Raw genomic sequence first — 27,991 nt, forward strand, 5'->3', positions numbered from 1 at the left:
GAGTAAAAGGCAACACTCCAGTGGCCACGTTAGAGGAGTCCCAAACCTTTTCAGACAGGCTCGACTTGATGACTGTCAGGAGTCTATAAATATATGTGGGTTCAAAGGCAGCTCCAGGGCGGATATCCCTCACGATTTTATCCCCAAGAGCTGCAATGGAAACAGAACATAGATTTTCATAACAAAAAGGAAGCCTAAAAATGACAAAAAGCAAAATCATCAAAATTCCCTCCCACACCCACCCAATGCTGAAAATTGCATAGGTATAGTAACATCTATTTTTTAAATTTTTTTCCTCCCAATAAGACTGAATTTATCAAATTCAGTCATCTGACTTCAAACTCCCAATATGTAATTCATCAGAAGAGCTCATTTTACTCACCTTGTCTGGGTTTTGGAGGTACTGGCATATTAGTAAACTCATTCATTAGCCGAACACTAAACATGAGGGAGGAAAATGTTAGAAATACATTATTTTATAAGAAATGCTCTTATTAAAAAGCCTTGATGGCTAAGTAGAATATTAATTAGTATGAAGATAGCAAATTTTAGGCAACCAATGCTGTAACAGCTAGTGAGTTCTTAAATCTTTTCTATGTAAGTTTTTGGTATATTTTAAGTGATAAGCTGGTAAACTCACAGAATCTAAAGAAAACATATAAACAATGCTCCAATTCCATTTCTGGTTAACTTCCATACAAAATCATGAATACCAAATTTTTTTTAAATAGCATAGGGCTCATTTGCAGGAAATCAAAACTTTGCTAAACTATTTGAATTCTAATAATCAGAGGGGAAAAAACCCACTCCCCTTCAATACATTTTTAAGCACCTTACTTACAAGCTGTCTATCATGGGTGTTGACGTACAAGGTCTTTGCACTTTTGAATACAGAGGAATGAACTTCATCAGGTGATACATCGGAGGGCAAGCAACTAGTGCCTGCAGTGTCTAAATATTGGCAGTAAGGAAGTGTAAAGGAAAGGAAACAGACACACCAATTTTCCAAAAGGCACATCAAGCACAAGAGCACATAAAACTAAATAAGCCAAGGACCCTGAACAACTTAGATATGTAAACACAAAGGGAATGAACCAAATCACCATGGGGATAACTGCCTTTTGATACCCACTTAACGGTTTACTCTGCAGTCAGCAGTTTACATACAAGAACTTGACGAAAACAAAATTTCCATTTGTAAATGGTCACTCTGCCCTAGTATTTGGGACCACTCTATTAAGAAAACTTGCCTGATTCTGTCATTACCAGATTAACAAATCTTCCTGGAGCATGAGGAGTAACACTGTTTAGAAGCAAGGTAGGCAAACTAAGGAACCACGTTTCTGGATTCAAAATTTAGGGTAGATGCCCCATGGAGGCTGAGGATGAGAAAACTCTAGTAAGTCGGCCTTGGAACAGCATCTAAGAAGGATACAGCATTAATGTAGCACCAGTTTCCTTTGTTGATCAGTCCACGGGGTTGCAATGAAACTGGTTTATGTATTAGGGTTACATTCTCCAGTAACTCTGAAAGAGTAAAGAAGCATATTTAAGAAGTTAATGACATCTAGTGAGTAACACTGAAGCAAATTCTTATGCTCTATCTGGGAGAGTGTTCAAAACCCCTCCAATAAAGCACATATCCAAAGAAAAGGCATATGGGGTTAAAGCTTCACTCCATTCAACATCATGTACATTACTTAATGATTAAAATTTTTAAAAAGTTCTCCCAAACACCATCATTTGTCTTCTTGTGGGAATATAACTAGGAAGCATGATAACTATTTTAATAAGGAACAAATGTCATATTAGAGGATTTAAAAAACACAGCCTTTCCTCTTAAAGACTGACAGACAGCTAGGCCTGCCTTGGTAACAGCATGGTCTTGGAGACGCTGGCTATAAAGGGGTTTCCGTGCAGAGCCTGAGTCTCCTCCATGTCTGAACGAATCACCAGCAACTACTCCAGCACACAACACATCACAATGGGTGCTCAATGACTGCTTTTTGGGGGACTACTATCTTCTACTAACTGAACTGTATTTTTCATTAGAAGTCGAGTTTAGGGACTGTTTTGTACACCGGAATTCCCTTATTCCATTTATCTTTGGGTTTCACCCATGGACATCTCCCTGCTTCATAGTCTTAAAATAGCTTTAAATGCCATCCTTATACAATGCTGTAATGATTTTTAAAATTAAATACTTTAAATATTTTTTTCAGAAATGTCATTTTGAAACTTGTAACAGTGACAACTACAATTTATGGACACTGTCTATACTTAGCAAGTGCTTTACAATTTACATATGTTAACTGGCTGTACTTACTCCTTATTAATCCAGGAGTACCACCCCTATCCCCTTTCACCAATAGGGAAATTGAGGCCCTGAAAGGTTAAATAGTTGCCTGTGATCACACAGGAGCAAGGTAGCACTAGCACATCCAGCACCTGAAATGCATGGTCTTTGTGTGGCCGGACCACACAGCCTCCCTTTCCTTTTACATTGTGCACCAGGAAAGAAGCACTAGGTGAGCACACATTTAATGGCAGCATCCCTCCAAGGCATTGCTCAAACAAAAGCAGCCTTTTCTGGCTGGTCCCAGACTTAAGCATTAAATGAAGGAACTAATTTGCAAAATTCTAACATCAACACACTCCGTCCATTTCTCCTGTGAGAGTAAATGCCCTCTTTCCTCTAACTGAGGAAGCACAGGGAATAATTTTCCCATTTATAAAAAGGAAAACATTATAGGCTCAAGAGAACCCAATGGAATCTATTCAATTGGACTAAGCTTGCAAAACTCCTCTCACCTCTCTTACTACAGGGAACAGTACTGTGCCTTCGATGAGTAATGGGTCATTTACAGAACTGAACCAGGAGCCTCCATGTGATAACACCCAGCACAGACAGTAGCGGTCATGTGGCAGACACTGGGCTGTTTTATTTGTATTTTTCATAATCATCTGAACCCTATCAAGCAAACAGCAGAATCACTCCAATTTCACAGGTGAGAAAACTGAGGTCGAGGCGTCAGGTAATTGGTGTAGGTCACATAACTGAACTGACACGTGAACCTGGGTCTACCTGACTCCAGAAGCTGGGCTCTTTCTTCTCATGAGACAACGGGTTCCACTTTAAAATCCTTTTACTCTAAGGTTTCAGATACTAACTTTTCTCCAGAGGTTAAGGTCTACTTACAACAGATTTTCACATCTTGTCTTAGAGCCATATTATCACAACAGTCTTAATTTCCAATGTGTGCTCAGAATGGCAATTAGTTAATATAAACATTACAAAACCCCCTGCATTTTCCAATAAGCATCAATCCCAAATAACACCCAGCATGATACCTATAAATCTTTGTCATGGTATTTTTATATCTAGAACCCATTAAGTTTTTACAGAACTGTAAGACTCAAAATCAACTGCCTTCCTAACACAGGACCTCTGTTAAACAACATCCTGCCCTTTGCAGAGCCCTGTCTGGGCGACAACTGCTGGAGGCACGGAGACAGAGATGGAAATGGCTGAGCGCGGCCCGGCTGCAGGAGAGCTTGCAGCCAGTGAGGAAGGGACATCACAGGGCAGGCGAAGCTGAAAGGGATCAGTGGAAGGGATGCTCAGCCCAAGCCAAGGACTGGATAAACCCTGAGGCAGCCAGAGCTGATGACAACAAATGGCAGCTGATACCAGAAGCACATCCCCAGCTGGGGTAACAGTGCCTTCTACCCACAGAAGAAATACAACAGGATGAGTGGGTTACTTTTTGTTCTGTACTGTGATGAGATAATGAGTTTACTTTTTAGAGGTGCTGAGAAGAGGTACCCAGATGACACCAGTAACTAGTAAACTTACAATCACAGATCAGCAAGTACATATCTATACTTAACATACACACAGGCCCCTGCAGCTTGGGCTGGAAGTGTGCATTCGGACAACACATGCAGCAAGAGAAGCAATGGGTGAGAGATGGAACCCTAAGGAGCACCATGTCTACGCGACAGGCCAGAAGAACCCGTAACAGTGATCCAGAAGGACAGGGAATTTGAACTAGTAGTGGGGACAGAAGCAGGTTTCAGGGTCTCAAGGGCATAGGAGGCAAAGTCTTTTAGGGTGAGGGTTTGGGGTGAAGGTCCAAGAGGGAGGTGGAGAAGGGGCTTGACAACATTAATTCCTGTTCAATACAGACACTGGGGGAAAATGGAAAGAAAATGGCCAGGGACAGGTATAAAAGATCTAAAACTTCCTTTCCATGTCAACTGTTTTAATAGACTCAAAACACAAAATAACCAATATATTTATAGATAATCAAAAGCACTTTAAATTCATATCGTTAGACAAAAAAATCATTTACAACAAGGCTAACTTCACTCTGAAAAGGCAGATACAAAAACATCAAGAATGAACTGCTCTAAGATCCACTGAAAGATCATCTCCTCTTATATTCTTAACTAAGCTACACACCCAGAATAATCTGCACCCCTGAAGAATGAAACATTCAAACGCTCTGGAATTAAGAGAACAGATTCAACTTAAAATTGACTACTAGCTGACTTCCTTCCAACATTCAGCTGGGAAACAGCATGCATTGGTTGGACAGAAATCTTTAGTTTCTAATCAACCCTCCCTTTGAACTGATGCCAACTTCTAGCCATTACTTTTGGTTTGTGTACTTTAAGGAGCAAGCAGGTAAAAAAGCCATTTCACTGTTGATCTTCCACAATCTGAAATTCAAGTCTCTTAGCATCACCTAGTGGTTTCTCCAATAACTGCAACAGAACATTCCAAGTAGACATCTATATATATAAAAGCCTAAGCGACTGTTCAACCAGTAGCTATGAAGCGCACTGACCACCAGAGGGCAGATGCTCCAACCAGTAGGTTAGCTTGCTGCTGGGGTCCAGCCGATTGGGCCTGGGCGAGATGGGCCGGACACTCCCTGGAGCCCTCCGTAGTCCCTCTCCGGCCCCAATTGTGCATGGTGGGGTCCCTTGGCCTGGCTTGCGCCCTCTCACAATCCAGGACCCTTCGGGGGATGTCGGAGAGTCATTTTAGGCCCAATCACCACAGTCCAGGCCGAGGGACCCCACTGGTGCACAAATCGGTGCACCGGGCCTCTAGTCTGTATACTATATGTAAAAGCCTAAGCGACTGTTCTACTGTTCGCTATGATGCACACTGACCACCAGGGGGCTGACGCTCAACACACAGGCATGGAGACATGGAACAGACTGATGAATCTCAGAGGAAAGGGGGAGGGAGAGGGGGAAGAGATTAACCAAAAATCTTATATGCATACTGGAGGCCCAATGGGATCCCTCAGCCTGGCCTGCGGGGATTGGGCCTAAAATGACTCTCCGACATCCCCCAAGGGGTCCTGAATTGTGAGAGGGCACAGGCCAGGCTAAGGGAACCCACCGGTGCACAAATCCGTGAATCGGGCCTCTACTATATCTATAAAATTAAAAAGGCAAAAACTCTGAAACAATGTAGAACCAAAGGATTCATTAGCAAATGTACAAAACTAGTTTAAGTCTTTAGCATTCTTTGAAAGACACTTCCGGTACAATATCCATAAATGTAGATTAATAAGTCTTTACAGATTTAAGAAATAGAGACACTGAACAATCTAGAGCTTCCTTAATGATTAAGCTCTTATTCTAGAAAATTTTTCTCTACTGTGGCCAAGTCTTCCATAAGCTAAAACACATAACCATTGTGTTATTACTATCTTCCAAAGATCCTAAACACTACTCTAAAGTAAAATTAACTAACAACTGGAAACAGTCTTCCTTGGAGGCATCTAAGTTACACACTGTATCTCCCTAGCAACAGACACTATCACTGGCTACCTTGTATCGGGGGTGGGGTGGGGGTGGGGGGTGTAGTTCCTTCCCTAAATAGGCAGCTCTTTATAGACAACACCTCGGCCTAGTACTACACTGCTAAGTACTAGGCCGAGTCTTCCCCGTCCTGGGTAACAGGACTTCATGGCCTGTCACAAGCCTGATAGCGTCATCTCTATTGGCTACATCAAGTCTCCTCATCTTTCACAAATGATTCCTTCTCTTTCTGCTAATCAGAGCTGCCATCTGTTCCTTTCCTACCTTATTCCGTAGACAACTCTCAAGGCAAGGCCAACTGTTACTCACTGACCTAATGAATGGCATACTGTAGTACATATTAGTCCAGGAATGGGGAACCTTTTTCCTGCCAAGCGTCACTTGGATACTTATCACATCATTCACGGGCCATACAAAATTTATAAATTAGCCTGCTATATTTAATTAACATTTAATTAACTCACCCCTAATGCCTTGGCAGGGCCAAGCCAGATTTCATGGGCCTTATATGGCCCACGGGTTGGACGTTCCCCACCCCTGTATTAGACAGTAGCATGGGATGAATTAACCATCAGGAGACTAAAGTTATTGGTTATGGTAAATGGGTGCATTCCGATTGGACAGAAATGACCCAGTAAACTTCAAAGGTCATTCTATCATATAGTTCAGTAAGCCTCCAGGAGCGCCCCTGGGGAAAGGCAGGCAAAGGCAAGGGTCCAGGAAGACAAACCAGACACTTGGGTTCACACCCTGGCTCTGCCACTTCACTTCATTTCACACTCTGGAGCAGATGACTTCACTCCGTCCTCACCTGTAACAGACTACACCACGATCAGACATGGGGAGGCTACTGTGTGATAATGTAACACATGTACAGAAAACTCCTGGCAGGGTTGTCAGCTCATTACAGACACTCCATAATCCTTATTAGAAAACTAAAGGCCCAGTGCATGACATTCGTGCAATGCAGGTGGGGGGGGGGGGTGGCGGGGTGTAGGCTCAGCCCGGCCAGAGCCCTCTCGCAGTCCAGGATCCCTCAGGGGATGTCCTGCGGATAGCAGGCCTAAGCCAGCAAGTGGACATCCCTTGAAGGGTCCTTAGTGCTACTGCAGAGGCAGGAGAGGCTCCCGCCACCACCGCTGTGCTTGCTAGCCAGAAGCCGGGCTCACTGTTCCTTAGCGCTGCCTCGAGGTGGGAGAGGCTCCCGCCACTGCACCAGTAGTGAGCCTGGCTTCTGGCTGAGCGGCACTCCCCATGTGGGAGTGCACTGATCTCCCGAGGGCAGCTCCTGCATTGAGCACCTGCCCCCTGGTGGTCAGTGCGCGTCATAGCGACCGGTTGTTCTGCGGTTCGGTCAATTTGCATATTAGGGTTTTATTATATAGGATAAAGCGCTAATATTAATTTATGGAAGAGTTTTAGAGTATAATTTTCAGTACGCCAAGAAATGTTAGCTTAAATTCCTTAAAATTGTTTTAAAGTTCCATTTCAAAAAGATTGCAATATTGTAAAAAATTACAATTTTCTTATTGATTAGGATTCTCTTAAAGCCAAATATCTAAATAATTTAAAGGTTCATTTTTGTAACATATTGCACATTGAGCATTTTGCCCCAAATAATTTAAATAACCCCAAACTGAGACAGACACGAACTTCTGATGAAGTTCGTTGGTGCGCTTCTCCTCTTCTCCCTCCTAGTCAAATAGCACAGATGCAAGACCATTCTAATTCCTGTAGTCACCTGTCACTATTATTGAATCCTATTAAAATGAATGAATCCTATTTCTATAATTCAAAAGTCAATTATTCATGACTTGCAGACAAGCCAGTATGAATGCTGCTTTTAATTTTTTCATATAACTCATGGCTCTATTTAAGTTCCTTTTCTAACAATATCACCATTTCCTTCATTATTTCATTCCTAGCCTAAAGTCCAGTAAGCACTACAATTATGAAAGTAAAAAGAATCAAATCCAGAAAGGACAGTCATAAAGGAGAGGGTGCAAAGTTATTTCCTAAAACTGAAACTTTAAATCTGACTAGTGGTCCCAAGTCAGCACTTTTAATAAGCTATTTTCCCTTCTTTTTAGCAAATAATCACAAGCTTACTGTAATGCCGAACTTTTCCCTTCTTTTCGATCATCACTGTTGGTGTAATTTACTACTCAGACCCATTCAGAGAGCACCTTTCCTAAATGGCTTCCCCAGCCCACCTTTCCCCCAGCAGCTGGTGGGCCTCCCCAAAACAATGTTACTGGAATGGAACAAATGCCAGAAGGACTCCGTATCACATAGAAGATGAGAAATTGAAACTGATGTCTTCACTTTTGTAATAGCTCAAACACTAATTGGCTGGATTAAAGTTCAACTTTGTGAAATCTGGCATACAGAAAAAATGAGTGGCTAATATCATTTCTTGTATTTTACAAGACATATACAGGAGCTTGCATGTTGCAACATACCATTTAAATGAAATGATTTCTAAACTCAGTGGCAATACTAGCATTGTAAACTTTTAAGTCAATATAAGCTATGATTATTCCCATACACATTTTACACATCAAATTTTGTTTTCCTAAAATTAGGATTTAGAGGTCCTACCACCATTTATAATCCATGAAAATGCAAGGTGCAGAAGTTTCATTGAGTCTTTCACTCAATAATTGGCCCCATAATTGACGTTCTGATATGTTGACCTATTTTTCTGACATCTTCCTAATTGTCCAGAACAGTGGTCGGCAAACTCATTAGTTAACAGAGCCAAATATCAACAGTACAGCGATTGAAATTTCTTTTGAGAGCCAAATTTTTTAAACTTAAACTTCTCCTAACACCACTTCTTCAAAATAGACTCGCCCAGGCCGTGGTATTTTGTGGAAGAGCCACACTCAAGGGGCCAAAGAGCCGCATATGGCTTGCGAGCCGCAGTTTGCCGACCACGGGTCCAGAACATTATCCAAAAGTTTCTCTTTTCCTCATTACATCACTATGGAAGAACATATGCTATCTTGGTTATCTCATCATGTGGAGGACAGCAAAGCAACCCAAGTGTGCCACTGATTACAGATCGGCTTGTGTTTTTATTTAGTGGAGGGGCTCTCAGTTTAATTCTATAAAAGAGAGACATACGATAAATATCAGTGAGGACATATACATATCGAATCAGATATGGATTGAACCCTCAACCCACAAGGTGGATTCCTGCCAACAAGTGCTGTACCTCTTTTTAGCTTAGGGCATGCTACATTACCGCTGCTTTGGAGAATTTGAAGAGAAGATGCAAACTACTTAAGAAGTAATTTCCCAAAGGGAAGTGGGTGAATATAAATATGATTTACAAACCACCAAAACAAAGGTCAATAAAAGGCTAAATTTTTGTTTACATTTCAATTAAATATGGACACAGAAATTCATTTTCCTGAGCAGATTCAACTTGTAATAATTTTCTTGCTCTCTCCATTACTGGTGTTTCAGTTGAAGTGTTCTTCCCTTCCATCTCCTTGTTACACAGAGTTTTTATTTAAGAAACAGCCAATGGAACAAAATGTTCACAAATAATCTACACTGTGAAGACAGCCCTGCCACCAAGAAGTTGAAAGCAGAACCCATTAATGTAATGGTTAAACAGTTTACGAATAATCAAGAGTTGGTTGTATTCCACTTCAAAAGTTCTTATATGTGATCTTAATTAGTATCCTAATTAGTATCTCACTTGTGATTATACAAAAGTTAACTGGCATTTTAAACAGAGACTTAATGACAGGGCTGATGATCCAGAAATGTGAAGAACTCAAAAAACAGTTGACAATGTCTGAACTGTTCTCTTCTCCCTCTTTCCCAAAAGCTAGTAAGTATAATGATAAACATAAAAATTACTCTCTCAGTAGAACCAGTTAGATGCTAATGTACAGCAAATGCTATGATAACCAAAATCAACAGATATTTTAATGGAGCTAGAATTTCAGTTAAATGCTGCTTAAAATAGTGGGCCTATGCTTAAAGGAATGCCCATGTAAGGCCAGTTTGTGATAGTGAATCTGACATAGCAAATTGAATGCATTTTTTATCACTTTTATAAAGTAAATCTATAAGTAGGAGAATATGACAAAGGGAAAAATATTCCAAACAATACCATTTTACCTAAGCTCTATATGATTCCAAGTGTTATTTAGTGTGACTACTACCACTGCATTATCTTACAGAAAGTTATACTGAGAACTGTCAGCAAACCATGTTCTATATTTCTAAGGCTCAATAAACAGGCTCAAAAAAATAAAGTATTTTAAAAGGAACTAAACTTTTGCTCAGATAATTAACTCATCTTTGTAAGTGGCCTAATCAAAATAGGATTAAGAAAATAAAATGGGGGAGCAGGAGGAGAGAGACACATCACATTCATTCAAAAATAATTACTTGGATTGTAGCAATGCTCTCCACTAATACAAGTAACTAAGAGCTCCTACATACACAGCATTTTACAAAGCAGATTAACATTAGATTTAGCAAGTTAAGTAGACTTTAACACACGTAGAACAAAGCAAACTATGTATCAAACCACACTTAAAGTTATATGACTATAATGTTTTAAAACATTTGAAATGAAGCTTTTCTTTCTTATTGTAAACTAAAGATTAAGAAAATTCCCCAGAAATGAGAGGTTTTCCTTTGTGAAGTAATTTTTAGGAACAAAAGTATAACTACAATGACTTCAAGGCTTTCAACTTAGAATGCACATTTTTAAAAGCATCCTACCATGCATTATACGTTAAAATAAGCTTTTAACTTAATCTATACAAACTTATACTGTCTTATCCTGTTAACAGCATTCTCTTGCAATGAATACATTCTAAAAGTTATAATAAAAAAATAACCTGGCTTTTAAAAATAGGTATGAAGTCCAAAATGATGACTGGCCTATCAATTATCTCCTTATTTTAAGAGAACTGCAGACACCAAGAGTATATAATGTATTTTGTATAAGGAATAAAATGCTCACTTAAAAAAAAAGTACTGCTTGCTGTCATCTTACTGCCATCAAAAGAATGTTTTATATTTGATGGAATTCTGACAGTTCATAAAAAAGGTTTATAGTTCATGGAATTCTGACCATCAAAAAAGAATAGTTATAGTTGATGGAATTCTGACCATTCATAAAAGGGTATACATTTTAGAGCTTGCTACTGCATTCATCCTCATCCCCGGTAATGCGGTCAGGTGCTCCAAAATGTTAAATCAGAAGATTCACATGAAGCCTCAATAAGACAGCTTATTGTAACTCGGCTAATGGGGTAAGAAGCTAAGTAGGCTACTAAGCATGGTAAGATGAAACCTGAAGAAATAGCTCTGGCTTCCTAGATACATATAAACATACATGCTCCTCTGTATTTACGACTTTCTACCTTTATTTAAAAAGTTGCAAACTATGCAGCTTTACATTTTTATTGTGAATTGGTTCACTTTTAAGTCTTACCACTTCAAAATAAAACCTTAACTTTGAGTCAAACTGTTAGTTTTTCTTTGTGTCAAGAGCTAACTTTGATGTGTTAAAACTAAGTAAAATCCATTTACTCAATCCAAAACAGGTATTAAAAAAAAAATCCCCAATGCTTTCTTGTATTTTAAAATATATAGAAACAATGCAAAGTGAGTCCAAATCAGGAATTATACCAAAGGTGTACAACAGGTGTAACAGATAGGACAAGTCACAATGGAACAGAAGTACTTGATCAAAGGGCAAGAAATGGAAATGTCATTTGTCAATAGAAAAGGACTGGTAACAGAGATTTTTCAATTAACATAAAGCTATGACAACCCCCTCTCATTTTGTTTATAAATTATTTTAGATAACATGTAAGGCACAGGCATTCTTCAGAAACTCCTATTAACAAACAGGTAATCTACTATTGCTCTGGGTAAAAATCTATCACCACAGTTTATAAGCCCAGACTGTCGCAAACTTCTCACTCAACAGGCGATGAGATCTGCTCCCCTCTTCACTTTTGACCTGTATCTTTTGAACTATACCTGCAATCTTTATGGCTACAGGATCCTCTGAAACTGGAACAAGCCCTTCCTTGATTTCAGCCTGCTTTTCAGAGACCAGGGGAGATGTGGCAGGAAGGGAATATTTAGTTTCCACAGAAGCCACAGGCGAGGAGGAAGAGGGCTTAGAATCATGGAAAAGACTGGCCCATGACTTAGGCTGACTGACAGGAGTGGTGCCCACCACAGAGGCCAGGGCCTCGGCGGGAGGGGAAGTGCTCTCGGCCTTAGCTGGGTCCGAGTCCGTGCTTTCCACAGTGTACAACTCCATCCCATTGGCAGCTGAGCCCTCACCCAAGGATTCAAGTATTTGTCCATTAGTAACGCCAAGGTTTTCAGTAGTATCAGTCCCAACGTAAGGGTGAGCCACAGCTGTCCTCAACAGGCTGTCCCTGTCAGCCTCTGCAGGAAGGCAGGACTGTTCAAAGTCAGGCCCCTGGCAGCCCTCAGGTTGCCCTGCAGTCCTAGCATCACTGTCCAGGGCCCTAGGAAAAGAACCTCCAGGCACAGCACCACTGACGAAGTCTGTGGAGTCCTGAGGGCTGCTACAAGTCCTGGGTGTTCCCAGCAAGGGCATACTGCCCATCAACTCTACATCCTCTGTGCATATTCTGTTCAGGATGGTTAAATTGGCATGGCCATTGACCAGGGCTTCCGTGGGAATATTATCCTCACTGCCATCTTTCAAGTAACTATAATATCCAGGTGGACGTTTTTTCTTCTTTTTACGCTCCCTTTGTCCAAGACCACCCGAGGTGCCATCGTTTTCCAAAACTTCCGCTTCTGCGTTGGAACTGCCATCCAGATCAAGGGCAGAGCCGGGGTACTGGCAGTCAATGGAGCTGTAGTTGGCTTCTTTATCTATGTCATCAGGGGTCTTTTTGGAAGTTGTGCAACTAAGAATAAATTCAGGGGCCTGAGGGTTCAATGTGCTTGAAATACTGTAGTTGGGAGTTCTCTGCAAAGTGTCATTGGATTCAATTACTTCGTTAACACCAAACTCAATTCTCTGATATTCTTGTCCTATTTAGAAAGAAAAGAGTCAGTAAACATCCCATTAGTTAAGAATACAGCTATGCAAACTATAAAAATGCCAATAATTATTTTTCTCTTTGAAAACTGAAACACTAAAGTCTTCTTCTAATGAACAAAGCTGACATTTCATTTCTCTGATGAATAAGTAATTTGCTAAAATTATAACTATAAGATTATATTTAATTTGGGGATATGAAAAACAGCTTGAATTTATCTTCTACTCTCAGGGTAGCTTATTGGGACTTCCAGAGGGTAGAAATTAAAATTATAATATAAAGCAAATAATATTATGCCTGTCTAAAAACACTCCTCAGTGAAATCTGACTTGACTAGCTTTCTTTATGCCTGAGAGTAAAGTATAAGCTTTTTAGACAATCAAAAGAAAATCACACCCAGCCAGAGTTGCTCAGTTGGTTCAGCATCATTCTGTGCACTAAAAGGTTACCGCCGGCTGACTCCCGTCCAGGCACATACCTGAGTTGCAGGTTCAATCTCCAGGGAAGGCAACTGATCAATGTTTCTCTTTCTTTCTCCATTTTTATTTATTTATTTTTATTACTTTATTGATTAAGGTATCACATATTTGTCATCAACCCCCCCCTCAATGTTTCTCTTTCACATCGATGCCCTCCTCCTCCCCCGCCCCCCAGGCATGTCCTCAGGTGAGAATTTTAAAAAAACAAGTAAATAAAAGAAAATCACAACTAACATAGAGACTTAAAATATCTCTCTCTCTCTCTCTCTCTCTCACATATATATATATGTGTGTGTGTGTGTGTGTGTGTGTGTGTGTGTGTGTGTATATATATATATATAGATATACACATATATATATAGAGAGAGAGAGAGCTATATATATTTATATATATATAGCTTCTCTAGTTAGTGTAAGTTAATAATTCAAAAAGCATAAACTATACCAAGAATTCATCCTCTACATAAAGGTATATTTCAAAAGCACTTTTTAAAATTATCCATCTCCTGAACTCCCCCATTGATAATTTTAATTTGAAGTCTGAAAATAGCCTTGCATGAATGCACGTTCATTGTCCACTAAATAAATTCACATTGGATTAAGTCCATGAGTGGTGAAGGTATCGCCAAAATTACCAAAAGATAAAAATCAGGCCATGAACTTTTAAAAATGTCTTTGGAACCCTTCAATACTTCTTCCCAGCTGACATCCTAGATACTCCATCCATTCTAAGATGTGTGTTTGTTTCATAGTTTTTATCTCTAAAATTAAGTTTAGAATCAATTGTGTCTTTTAACAGACACCAAGCATCAATGTAAGCTTATAACTGATAAAATAGTTATAAATAAATTTTGCAGTTAAGAAAAGAACATATGCCTTATAATTCATTTTTAGTGTATAACTGAAGATTTTTCCAAGTCTAGCATAAGAGGTCAACTTTTTTCAAGGCATGTATTTCAAGAAAAAAAAAAAAAGCATAATATGTACCAAAAGAATTATGTCCCATTACAGAGTACTAAATATATTGGAAGTCTTTTTATAGAAGGAAAAAACAGTCCCAGAGAGAAGCCAGTTGTGTGCCAGTAAGTTCGGGCAGGGCCTAGTCTCCTAATTCATTTGTTTTGACAAAACACCCCTTCCTTGGGGTTGGGATTGGGGCGGGGGCTAAGGGGGCCTGCACAACAACAAAAAGTTCCTGAAAAATGACTACTGACAATAATTACATTTAACAGCAAGTTTACATATAAAGCCACCAATTACAGAGAGAGAGAGAGAGAGAAACATTGATGGGTTGCCCCCTGTACATGCTCTGGCTGAGGATGGAACCACAACCTAGGTATGTGCCCTGACTGGGAACCAAGCCCACAACCTTTTAGTATGCAGGACGACACTCCAACCAACTGAGCCCCCTGACCAGGACAACAGTTCCTTTTCTTACTCAGGAATTCTCGGCATGGACACACATGTACACTGCACTGCAAGGTAGAGAGGTTAGCACAAAGCCCTGTCAAACTGAAAGACTGGAAGAAGTCCTACAAACTAATTCTTTGAACAATCCAGTCAATATAATGGGTCCATGGGAACTCAATGCTCAGGTCAGGCATGCCGTGGTTTGTTGGGATAAGGAAACCCAGCTCAAAGAAAACAATTACATCCTCACATGGCGTTTCTTGAAGTCTGTTCACTGCATTCACAGTGAAGCCTCCGATCTCTTATGCCACTGTGAAGATGGCGGGGCCACTAACTGAACTAGAGACAAAGGTATAATACGAAAGGAAAATAATGAAACAATTTAAAGCACTGAGTCAACACCTGCAGCATGCTCACTATGTGCAAAGTATATAGTCACAGAGAAATCCAACTGACACAGATAAAAACGCTGCTCCAGAGGCTGGGCAGCAGGGCAAGGGCCTTTGGGTCCCTCTAGCTTCATTTATTTTATTCTCAACCTAAGCCATCATTAGAACTGTTCTTTCCCTTATGATTTCCTGTACCACTATTTCTTATAAAATTGCTGATAATTTTAGATATAACCACTTTCTGATTTTACTATAAATAGTTTAGATAGCCTTTTCAATGTTTACATTTAAACCTAAATTACAAATAAAACTCCTTTCACAGGTCTGATCATATTAACAAAACAGGGAACGAAAGAAAAGGTCTAGCTTTCAGCTTCTCCAAGGTCAGCCAGGGCCTTTGACGTGAACCAAACTGAAAAATGGTCTAGACAAATTTGACCTGTGCAGTGGTAGCCTGCAATAAGGGCCCTGCTGTTATTTGAACACCAGGCACTTAATACAAAATCGCTACATCTCAACAAGCGATGATTCATCTTCAGGAATCAGTTCATTGTCTGTGACAGATCAAAAACAAGTAACAAGTCAGAAGGTAAAGAGGTTACCTGAATTTCCAAGAACATTCGGGACAGACAGGGTCTTTATAAACGTAAAACTGCAGGAACAGATTCAAACTGCCACTGAGCCATACCAAGAGCACATGCTCAGAGATTTGCCAGCTCAGGGCCCAGCAGCCTCTGCACCCAGACTGAAAGAACTCTGACAAAAAGCACTGGCTATGATGAATTGCTAATGAAAAAAAAAAAAAAGAACTGAACAACTACTTTCTTAACTAAACCTTGAATGTCTGACACTATGAAGCATAGAATAAACTTAAATTCACTAATCAAAGTAGTTCAGGGATTAAATCTACTACAGTTTACAGCCAAAACATCAAGCTGTAAGGGAATGTTTATTCAAAAAGCATGAACAAAGAGGAAAACACTGTTTCCAGGTAACATGCCGGCTCAGCACATATGGCCAGAATCCACACCGGGGAAATAAAGGAGAACAAGCTTACCATCAGGTAGTTCATCTGCAGCCTGTGTGCCACACAGAACTGATCCATTGTATGGAGGAAGCTGCATGGGGAATCAAAAAAATTTTAATGCAACAAAATGTTAAAACCCAACACATGCTACTTCATTAAAACTTTATCCATGTAACTTTTCATGACATTTTTACCAAAATAATACACATGGAAAGACAGTAAATCATCTTCATTTAAGAAAAAGATATCATAGGAATAATTTAAAATATTTGTTATTAAATAGATCCAAAAATAAAGCAAAAAGAAAACCCACAAAACTCCAATTGACAAGTAAATCAGTTTCAATAAAATGCTTATGCTATATCCTTTGTTTCACAGGATGTTGATGACTGCCCATAAACACCACTGCCCCCTATCTTTGTCCACTGGTAAAGATGACTTAGTGACCGTCAGCACTTCGTGTTCACTATCACTACATGTCAGCACTGCCAGGCCTATGGGTAGGGGATAGAGAAAGCCCCACTGGGAAAGAAAAGTCTTTGAATTGTGGCTTCCTTTTTAATACAATGCTTTAAATAACCAAATTAATAGCTAGAAATCACATTCCTTGTTTGGAAAAGATCAAGCAAAATGGTAAGTGTCTATAGAAAGTTATTATAAATACCGTATTTTCCGGCGTATAAGACGACTTTTTAACCCAGGAAAATCTTCTCGAAAGTCGGGGGTCTTATATGCTGGAAAATATGGTACTCACTCTCAGCTCCAGCACTGGGACAGTTGCTTGGGGGGGGGTGGGGGGGGGGATACAGGTACCGTATTTTCCGGTGTATAAGACTCCCAACTTTTGAGAAGATTTTCCTGGGTTAAAAAGTCGTCTTATACGCCAGAAAATATGGTACATCAATTTTTTCTCCTTCCCAGCTATTCCATAATATCTAAGAGCTGAAAATGTTTCAAATGCGTATGTTTGAGATAAGAAAGTTTAGATGGCAAGGGAAGTAGACAAATAATTATTACCTGAAGGCAGAACAAAAGAACAAAAATCACAATGCTTCTCAAACCCTGCTTGCTGCAGCACTGGCAGTACAATGGCCCCACATCTGCGTGGGGTCCCAGAGTCTGCAATACTCAGAGGCGCCCAGGTGATTCCCATGCCCACTACTGCTGAGAACTACTGCTTAAGTGGCTTCCTCAACTGATTTTTCCAACTAACTCTTAGGAAGTCAAGTCAATAATCAAAGATAAAAGCTTATCGCTCCAAGTAACTGAGTAAGTTCTCTCGCCAGAGAATTAATCTATATAAATAAAAATGTAAATGTTCGTTTGTTCAAAATCTCAAATCTCTGAAAGTTCTTCACCAATTGCTTTGAAATTTTGACACAACGTTGCATTCGAATATGCGTGCGTTTTTATATACCTCATACCTACTATTATATAGATGTCACACCTGTGACAGGTAAAAATGTGTTTTGAAAAACAGCGCCATCTGTTGGATGTAAAAGCAACACACGCTATACTAAATATTTTACGATTCCATTTCAATGTTTCCGATTTACGATCCATTTACGATTTCCAAATTTCCAGTTTTACGATTCCATTTCAATGTTGATAATGATTGAAGATTTGTGCTTAGAAATCGCAAACAAAGTTCTCAATCAATTGAGAATGCCATCACCGAATTGACCTGCTGCTGCTTTGTTCGATGTAGAATTGCGTCGTGAACAAAATTACAACACGGGTGATCTTTTGTCGTATGTGCAATCAAATATTCCTAAGCTAACGCTTGAGCAAAAAGGCATTTACGATCAAATAGCACAAACTGTCAATAACGCGGTTGAAGAAATCTTCTTAGATGCGCCAGGAGGAACTGGTACAACATTCCTAATTAGATTTGATTCTGGCAGCAATTCAATCCCAAAATGACATAGCCTTAGCTCTTGCGACTTCCGGAATAACTGCGACATTGCTACCAGGTGGAAGAACTGCTCATTCCGCTTTAAAATTGCCATTGAACATGCAATTCATTGAAACTTCCACGTGCAACATTTCCAAAGCATCCGGCATGGCAAAAGTATTACAGAAATGCAAACTTATTGTTTGGGATGAATACACAATGGCGCACAAAAAATCCTCGAGGCTCTTGATTGATCATTGCAAGATTTGCGTGGAAACATCAGACCATTTGGGAACGCATTAATATTGCTTGCAGGAGATTTCAGGCAAACATTACCTGTAATTCCTCGATCGACACCAGTGGACGAAATAAATGCTTGCCTGAAATACTCTACTTTGTGGCAACACGTAAAGACGTTAAAATTAACTACAAATATTCGTGTCCAGCTGCAAAACCATCGATCGGCTGAGATATTCTCACATCAATTGCTGGAAATTGGGAACAGAAAGGTGCCGGTTGATCTGACCTCAGGACGAATTTCATTGCCTCATAACTTCTGCAATTTAGTGACATCAAAAGAAGAATTGGTTGAAAAAGTATTTCCCAATATTCAAACCAATTATAAGAATCACGATTGGCTGAGTGAACGAGCTATTCTTGCGGCCAAGAACAAAGACGTCTATGAACTTAACAATATTCTTCAGTCTAACATTCAAAGTGAGGCAGTCACATACAAGTCTGTCGACACTGTTGTGGAAGCAGATGAAGTGGTTAATTATCCAACATAATTTTTGAATTCACTTGATCTGCCAGGGATGCCACCGCACGTACTGCAATTGAAAATCGGTGTGCCAATTATCATGTTGCAAAATATCAACCAGCCAAAGCTTTGCAACGGCACATGGCTTGCAGTAAAAAAATTAATGAGCAATGTAGTAGAAGCAACAATCTTGACAGGACCTTTCAAAGGTGAAGATGTCCTCATTCCTCGCATTCCTATGATTCCAACCGATATGCCACTTCAATTTAACAGATTGCAATTCCCAATTCGATTGGCGTTTGCAATCACCATCAACAAAACTCAGGGCCAATCTTTAGAATTGTGCAGTTTAGATCTATCTAGACACAGATTGCTTCTCACATGGACAATTATATGTTGCGTGTTCTAGAGTCGGCAAACCAGACAATCTCTATATCTGCACAGACAATGGAACAACAAAAAATATTGTATACCCACAAGCATTGTGAAATTAAACATATTAGAAACGTGTGCTTTCTCTCTTCTTTCTTTTCCATTTAACCAGACTGAGCCACAGCAACGCGTGGCCGGGTACAGCTAGTGATAAATAAGAAGCTAAGAAAATGCAGTGTTATTCAAAAGCAAAAGACTGCTTTCAGGATTTAAGAGCTGCACATATTTCCACTATGTGGGGGCACCCCAGTAATCTTCACACTGACACAAAGGGAGAAAGCATTCTGTACCCAGAGATGTGCTACACTGGCTTTGCACCTGAAGTGCAAAGACCATTCATTCCACACACCATTCAAACACTCGCACCAAGTGCTCTAGCATTTACCACTGGTGCGAACATAAGGGGAAAAAAGGTGCATTTGAAGAAGCCACAAATAGGGGTCATGTTCCTCTGCAGCCACAAAAGAAGTTTAGCAGAATCCCAGACACAGAATGCCTTCCCTTTTTCTGGGGTGCCCCCTGGTGATAGAAATTGATACAATTTTAAGTCACTAGAAGTTGTGTGTGTGTTTTTTTAATGTCCCTGTATTTCAGAATCTAGTTAAGTGGTAGAAGCAGAATTTGAAAAGCTATCACCCAGCAGACTCCAGGGCAATACTACCATTTTCTGTTAGTGTGTTTAGAACACTTACTATATACAAATCTGGTTAAGAGTGTAATTGTGGGAATTACTGAATGCTGGAATGAGTTCCGGCCCAGAAGTGTGTGTGTCTTTTTTTACTCTAGCAGCACATGGGACCTTTAATTCAACAAAACCTCCTCCACTCACAAGAAGTCCTTCAGTCTGTGGTAATTGGGTATAATAAATACACAGGAGGAATAGCCCTGTCCAGTTTGGCTCAGTGGATAGAGCATTGGCCTGCGGACTGAAGGGTCCCAAGTTCGATTCCAGTCAAGGGCACATGCCCGGGTTGTGGGCTCAATCCCCAGCAGGGGGCGTGCAGGATGCAACCGACCAATGATTCTCTCTCATCACTGATGTTTTTCCCTCTCTCTCCCTTTCCCTTCCTCTCTGAAATTAATAAAAATACATTTTAAAAAATATACAGCAGAATAAACTGTAATAATTGTTTGCTTAAAGTTCCCTCTTTATATAGCTATTTATAAGAAACAAAATATAAAAACCAAAGCAAGAGCATAAAATCTCACACACAAAAGTAAACTGAGCAATGTGAAAAACCAAAATCTAGTTATATTAGATACAGTCAAATCACCTTAATCTGAAAAAGTGCTAACAGTCTTGTGAAGACAGGACTTGGGACCTTTGATAAGGTAATGTTTTAAAATCCTTTTGGTGTTGCCACCATTTGTTCTGCTGTCTAAAAGACCCTCATAAACCCTAAGTCTCTCCTCTGAAATATTAAGACACCAAACCACTGAGAATAACTGTCCTAATTCTAACATCCCACCCCCACACACATGCATGTGCTGTGCACGTATAGCCTACCCAATGCTATCACAGTCTTGTTATTCAGTAGCTGATTGAGGTCTATGTGTTGTCTCTAATGATGAGCGTCTGGGAAGTTTCAAGAAGAATTAGCATTCTATCCCTGTTTTGAACACCAATAACATGATTATGACTGGGGTTCATAACATAGTTATTCATAAGCTGACTACTTTTTCCAGTTGGAGAAATTCATTTTTAAATAACCCTGGCTTCTAAACTAAAACACAGCTTTAGAAAGGTATTTTTTAAATTACCTTTAAAAAACTGATATAGGCATGCCTCATTTTACTACACTTCATTTTACAAATGCTCTTTACAGAAAGCACATCAACATTGAGGCAAGACCCTCCACCAGCAAAAAAGATTATTATCTGAAATCTCAGATAATGGTTAATGGTTTTTAACAATAAAGTATTTTTAATTAAGGTATATACTTTGCTTTTTTAGACAATACTACTGCACACTTAACCGACTACTGTTAACTTTTATTTGCACTGGGAAACCCAAAATTCGTGTGACTCATTTTTACTACAATATTCACTTTGTTGCAGTGGACTGAAAGGGAACCTGCAATATCTCCAAGGTATGGCTTTAAGATCACTCAGCTGAATTTTTTTCTTCCAATTCTGTTAAACTGCAGTACTGACCACCCTATCTTGTCAGTGGCAAGCTTTCAAACAAGCAAACTAAGAGAGAGACAAACTCTCAGCTGAGAGGAATGATGCTTTGTAGAAAAATGTTTGCATATTTTAATTTAATAATTTAATTTATTAAAAATTGAATTAAATTAAAATTTTATTTTTATTTATTTTTTTAAATTGTTTTTATATTTCACGTTAGAGGCCCACTGCACAAATTTGTGCACATTGAAAGGAAATTAATTAGAAGTAATATTTTAATATCGCTATTCACCCTTTCTCTATAATAGAAGGGTCAACCAAATTCATGATCAACAATGACAGATGGAAACACATGCTTGCGATTGGCGCCAGCAAGAGCTTTATAAACAGATAAACTTGCTTCATTAGACCTGCTTTCTGATTTAGCTAAACGTTTTCCAGCCCAGTGAAGCACCCCAACTTCTCTTTCAGGTAATTGTCAGCAACACAGCAGTAAATATCAACACAAAGCAGATTATTATTGAAGATCACACAGGGAGAACAAAGGGTGAAATATTTAACTGCAGCAGTGTTTGACTATATTCTATGCAGTGAGAAAACCTGAAGTCATTTTCAAGTTCCACCATTTACTTCTTTTCAGTCAGGTCAAGTTTCTAAACTTTCTAAATCTCCATTTTCCAGCTAATGAAAAACAAACAAACAAAAAATACAGGATTCTACCAAGTCTCCTATCTTACCTACTCCAGGACTTCTGTGAGGATCAAATGAGATGAGGCACATGAAAACGCTTCACAGACATTTGGTTAACACATTAAGCGCCCAGCCTGTTTGGTCTTCCAGACAGAAAGTCTAGTGTCAGTCACCGGTGACTGACTGGGCGCTTAACTTGTTAAAGTGTAAAATGTTTGCACCTGGCTATAAAGCAAGCCGTGTTCCTGGGCTGAAGAAACTGCAAGGAGGCTAGTTGCTAGGGAGAGGAAGCCGGATGTTGCTATGTGACGTCATTACCCAGTGCCCACAGCGACCATTTCTGGGCTGGGCTAGGCTGGGCTGTGGGCCACATTTTGTGCCATAGGGTCTTGGCAGCATTGGTTGCGATTTGGTGGGGTGTCACTCCGGGGTGGTGATGGGGTCTGTGTCCCACTTGGGGGAAGCCGAGTGTTGCTTTGTGGGCCCCAGGTTCGCAGTGGTTTATCAAGTTCTTAATAGCCAAAAAAATATATGAGGAACAGGGCTGGATTCTACTTTATGCACTTGGTAGAAACAGTACAGATAAGAGGTGCAGTTTTACCTACAAAGTAAAGGGCCAAACAAAGGATTATGCAGAAGTGAGATAACACCCACTGTTCCAACCATGCATCCCTACATTAAACAGTCCATGTCCTATATGACTATATTACTATCATACAAGCCCCCAAATTTTAATAGTTATATATTGAGGACAATAACTCAGCCCAATCATGTTAATTAACCTGTATTTCCCTTTTACAGGTTATTGGACATTTGATTTTGATAGATAACACTTGTTATATCCTACCCCCATGCATGCTCAAAAGAAACAAAAAAAACAAAGACCCCCGAATAGGCCCAGACACACTATGATTTTTTACTATAATGCATTTTAATGAGACACAGCCATTACTTTTGCAAATAAAGTCTGACAGCCCTGGCCAGTGTGGCTCAGTTGGTTGGGCATCATCCTGTGTACCAGGAGGTTGCTGGGTTCGATTCCCAGTCAAAAGTACATGCCTGGGTTGAGGGCTCAATCCCCAGTAGGGGTCATGCAGGAAGCAGCTGGTCCACATTGTGCTCTCACATTGATGTTCTCCACTGCCTCCCCCCAACCTGTCCTGCTCCTCCTCCTTCTCCCCCAATCCCTTCCCCTCTCTAAAAATCAATAAACTATTCTTTAAAAAAAAAAAAAAATGTGACATAACTTTACCACCAGCATCCTTATATCCACTAACATTTATTACACACTAGGTATCACACCATACATTAATGATTTTCCAACATTTCTTTGAAGTAAATAAGTATTCTCCAGTTTCAATTTAAAAAAAAAAAAGGAAGAATGAAATGGAGGAAATTGCCCAAGACCACTGAGTCTGTGTAAGTAGCAGAGTGAGAAAGGAACCCAGCTCTTCAGACTTGAAATATGGTACATTTTCCACTTTCATATCACCAGGAAAACCCAAGTTTTCAATCCAACACTTACTTGCAAACAAACATCCACAAACCCCACACATATGCACACACCTGAGAAAAGCTTTCATAAAGTACAGAAGTTGGGCTTTATTGTTTTTTAAAACCTTAATTGCAGAGAGGACTGTTAGACTGTGGCAAGCACCACCATATTTTACTATGATTCAGGACAGAAATTATTTAAAACTTGAATCCCTGGTAGAGTATATAGAGTAGAACCTCAATTAACACTAATGCTTAGGGAATGTGGGATCTGATTATGTTTTTCCTAGTTAACTATTTTCTTATCAGAAAACACTAAACTTCAATCCTTAAATTCTACAGAATTCTAAAATGCATAGATACATTGTATAGTTTTAGGAAATACAATATATATTTAGCTTTCACTATTCGTATCCTAAGGTTCCTTAAAATCGTAACTGTTAACATCAATGAATACAAGAAATAGAGATGGCAGTGAACTATATGCATTTCTAAAATGAAACCTGATGTTTTATTTTCTTTCTTTTTTCTAAAATGAAAGAGAAGAAAACAAGTAACAAATCTTTCTTACATCTCTAAGCTTAAAATAATACTTTCAATGTGTTCTATTTAATCCCACTGCCATAACTCTAAAATTTTTTCAGAATGCAAGAAGCCAAGGTGAAGAGTAAAAAACTTGCCAAGGTCATGTGTAAGTGGTCCAGCCAGACCCCAACCCTGGCCTTTTGACTCTTATTCTAAGGAACTAGCTTCTCCTGCCCCATTTTACCAAATAAAGCAACACCATCTATACTAATAGAGCAGGGTCCTCAAACTTTTTAAAGAGGGGGCCAGTTCACTGTCCCTCAAACCATTGGAGGGCCGGACTATAGTTTAAAAAAAACTATGAACAAATTCCTATGCACACTGCACATATCTTATTTTGAAGTAAAAGAACAAAACGGCAAAAACACCCGCATGTGGCCCACGGGCCATAGTTTGAGGACGCCTGTAATAGAGGAATATGCAAATTGGTTGGGACGCCCTCATGCAACAACCAAACAGCAGGCTGTGTGGGGCAACCAGGCCGGCAGTGGGGGAAGGTTAGGGGTGACTAGGCAGGCAGGCAAAGGCCATTAGGGGTGATAAAGCAGGCAGGCAGGTGAGCGGTTAGGAGCCAGCGGTCCCGGATTGGAGAGGGTGCAGGCTGGGCTGAGGGGACCCTTCCTCCTCCCACTCCCACCCCCACTCGTACACAAATTTCGTGCACCAGGCCTCTAGTACATAAATACTTAATATGCGTGCAAATGTACAACTGTGTATATTTACTTAATGACCTAAAATTAAGGGATCTAAAAAGCTAGTTAGGTTTCATTAAAAGTTAACTAAGATTTTACTTGACTTAACTAAGATTATACTGTATACTTACTTCTCCCTCAGTTTTCCTTTTCTTTTCTTTTTTTCTTTTTTTTTTAAATAAATATTTTATTGATTTTTTACAGAGAGGAAGGGAGAGGGATAGAGAGTTAGAAACATCGATGAGAGAGAAACATCGATCAGCTGCCTCCTGCACACCCCCTACTGGGGATGTGCCCACAACCAAGGTACATGCCCTTGACTGGAATCGAACCTGGGACCCTTCAGTTCACAGGCCGACACTCTATCCACTGAGCCAAACCTGTTAGGGCAGTTTTCCTTTTCAATGCAATTTCAACAGGTTTCTTTGTGTGTGTGTGTGTGTGTGTGTGTGTGTGTGTGTGTTTTTAATCCTCACCAGAGGATATTTTCCCATTGATTTTTAGAGAGAGGGAAAGACAGAGAGAAACATCGATGTGAGAGAAACACATCGATTGGTTGCCTCCAGCACGAGCCCTGACCAGGGCCTGGGCCGGGGAGAAGCCTGCAACCAAGGTACATGCCCTTGACCAAAACTGAACCTGGGACCCTTTGGTCCGCAGGCCAATGCTCTATCCTCTGAGCCAAACGGCTAGGGCTCAACAGTGTTTGTATTTAAAACTAGAGGCCCAGTGCATGAAATCTGTGCAGGGGGCGGGGGGGGGGTTGTCCCTCAGCCCGGCCTGCACCCTCTCCAATCTGGGACCCCTAGGGGGATGTCCAACTAAACGGGTAGTCAGGCGTCCCTCTCACAATTCAGGACCACTGCCTGCCTAAAGCCCCCAACTGCCCTCCCCTGCTGGCCTGGTCACCCCCAATTGCCCTCCCCTGCCAGCCTGATCTCGCCCCTAACCCCCTACCAGCCTGATCTCGCCCCTAACTGCCTCTGCCTCGGTCCCCACCACCATGGCTTTGTCCTTATCGGACATATAGAAGATAGCCAGTTGACTCAGTCTAATTAGCATGTTACCCTTTTATCAGTATAGATATAAACTGGAAAAATGTTCCAGGTAAGTTTTTATTAAACTAAAACAGAAACCATTAATCACATAAAGAATGAACATAAAAGGAGACCTGAATAAATGGAGAAATATACCACAATCATGTTTAGGAAAATTATCATAAAGATGTTAATTCTCCTACAAATTCATCCACAAAATAAATAAATAATAATAAAAATTCATCCACAATTTTAACGCAATTCCAATTGAAATTTCAACAGGATTTTTCATGGAATTTGCGATGCTAATCATAAATTCCTAAGGAAGATTAAGAATGAAGGAAAGCCAAAATAACTTCTAAGTATAAGAAGAAGGTGTGTGCCCTGCTGAAAGATTGACAAGGTTCAGCAATTAAAACATATGGTATTGAGACAGAGCAGGGGACCCAGAATCAACCTAGCATATATGGAGATGTGACTTGACAGGGTGGTACTACATCTAAGGGCCAAGTTCTATGTAATGGTGCTGAGACCACTTCTACTGCCATGGCAGAGGGGTTATTAGATTCCCCACCTCACACACATACAAAAATCAATGCCTCAATTTAAGTTGTATTACATGCTAAAGTACAAACAAAAACCTTAAGAGTTTTAGAAGAAAATAAATGTCTTTATTACCTTAAGAAAAAAATTTCTTTAAAGGTATTTTTTTTGAAAACCTAAAATCTACAAACCATGAGGAAAAAAGTCAATATATTAGACATTAAAGTGAAAAGTGTGCTCTCTTTACCCAGAAAAAAAAAGTGCATCATATATGAAGTTTAAAAGCCCTCATGCTAGGAGAGATACCTGTAACATGCAAAACCAAGATTATTAACCCTGTAAGTCAATAAGAAAAAGAAAAACCACTTGATAAAAAATACAGACAAGAGATAGAGATCGGGTAATTCACAGAAGTAGAAATATATCACCAATAGACATGAAAATAATAAAAAGTGCTCAACTATTTGTAATGTGGGAAATGTAAATTAAAACAATGACAATCTATTTATAATCCATCAAATTAAAATATATTAACAAAAATCTTAAATATGCCTATACTGAGAATTAGGCAAGATTTTTTTGTTTTTAAATGAGATAGAGAAAAGTCTCGTGCACTGCTGATGTTAAAACCACTTAGAGCCCTGGCCAGCATGCCTCGGTGGTTAGTGTCAGCCCATGCACTGAAGAGTCGCTGGTTCGATTCCTGGTCAAGGCCACATACCTGGGTTTCAGGTTCATCCCCAGCCTCTGTTGGGGTCCCTGTGACAGGCAACCAATCGATGTATCTCTCTTACATTGATGTTTCTCTCTCTTTCTACCCTACCCCACTCCCTTCCACTCTCTGAAAATCAATGGGGGGAAAAAAATCCTCGAATGAGGATTAAAAACAAAAACAAAAAACCACTTAGCAGATAAGCAGTCGCTAGTAAAACTAAAGATGTTTATCACTTGCACAACCCAGCAGTGTCATTCCTAGAATATATGCTGGAGTAACCCAGAGGAGCATGAGAAGACATGACAAATATGCTTATTGCAACATTTTTGTAATAGTGGGAAGAGCTAAAGACCTAAATGGTCCTCAACAAGAACTGTGATGTGTTCAATTAATGGTATTTGGCAATTAAAATGAAAGAACAAGAACAAAATGCATCAGCATAGATAAATCTAAAGAACATTAGCTTAACCCTTTGCACTCGTTTGCTTTTTTCTCGATTCCTGCTACCGATGCTAACCGCGTCGAGTCACACTCGACATCCGAGTGCAAAAGATTAAAATAAAACTATAAAATGATGAATATAGTATGAAACATTTATGTGACATTTCATATAAAACAATACAATGCACTATCTGTTGATAATATACACATGTAGTAAATGGTTAAAAACCACAGTCAGAAAACAATACGTACCAATTTCAGCGGAGTCGTTTTTCTGGGAATAGGGGAATGAGATGAAAAAGGGGTATAATGGAAGTTTCAACTGTTATCTGTAATGTTTTGCTATTTATAAATATAGT

The 27,991-nt window shown here is 39.7% G+C and overlaps 1 protein-coding gene across 1 annotated transcript in view; it reads right to left on the bottom strand.

The window, feature by feature from the left end:
- USP10 (ubiquitin specific peptidase 10) overlaps positions 1 to 27,991 on the bottom strand; it is a 64,516-nt gene that overhangs the window by 12,881 nt on the left and 23,644 nt on the right. The window contains exons 3-8 of the mRNA XM_054710017.1: positions 16,253 to 16,313; positions 11,869 to 12,909; positions 1,436 to 1,527; positions 842 to 951; positions 383 to 438; positions 47 to 150 (exon numbers count right to left, since the gene is read on the bottom strand). Coding sequence (XP_054565992.1) covers positions 47 to 150; positions 383 to 438; positions 842 to 951; positions 1,436 to 1,527; positions 11,869 to 12,909; positions 16,253 to 16,313 — 1,464 coding nt within the window. The remainder of the gene's footprint in view (positions 1 to 46; positions 151 to 382; positions 439 to 841; positions 952 to 1,435; positions 1,528 to 11,868; positions 12,910 to 16,252; positions 16,314 to 27,991) is intronic.

Source organism: Eptesicus fuscus, chromosome 21 (assembly GCF_027574615.1).
Source record: "Eptesicus fuscus isolate TK198812 chromosome 21, DD_ASM_mEF_20220401, whole genome shotgun sequence".
NCBI classification, from domain to species: Eukaryota; Metazoa; Chordata; class Mammalia; order Chiroptera; family Vespertilionidae; genus Eptesicus; species Eptesicus fuscus.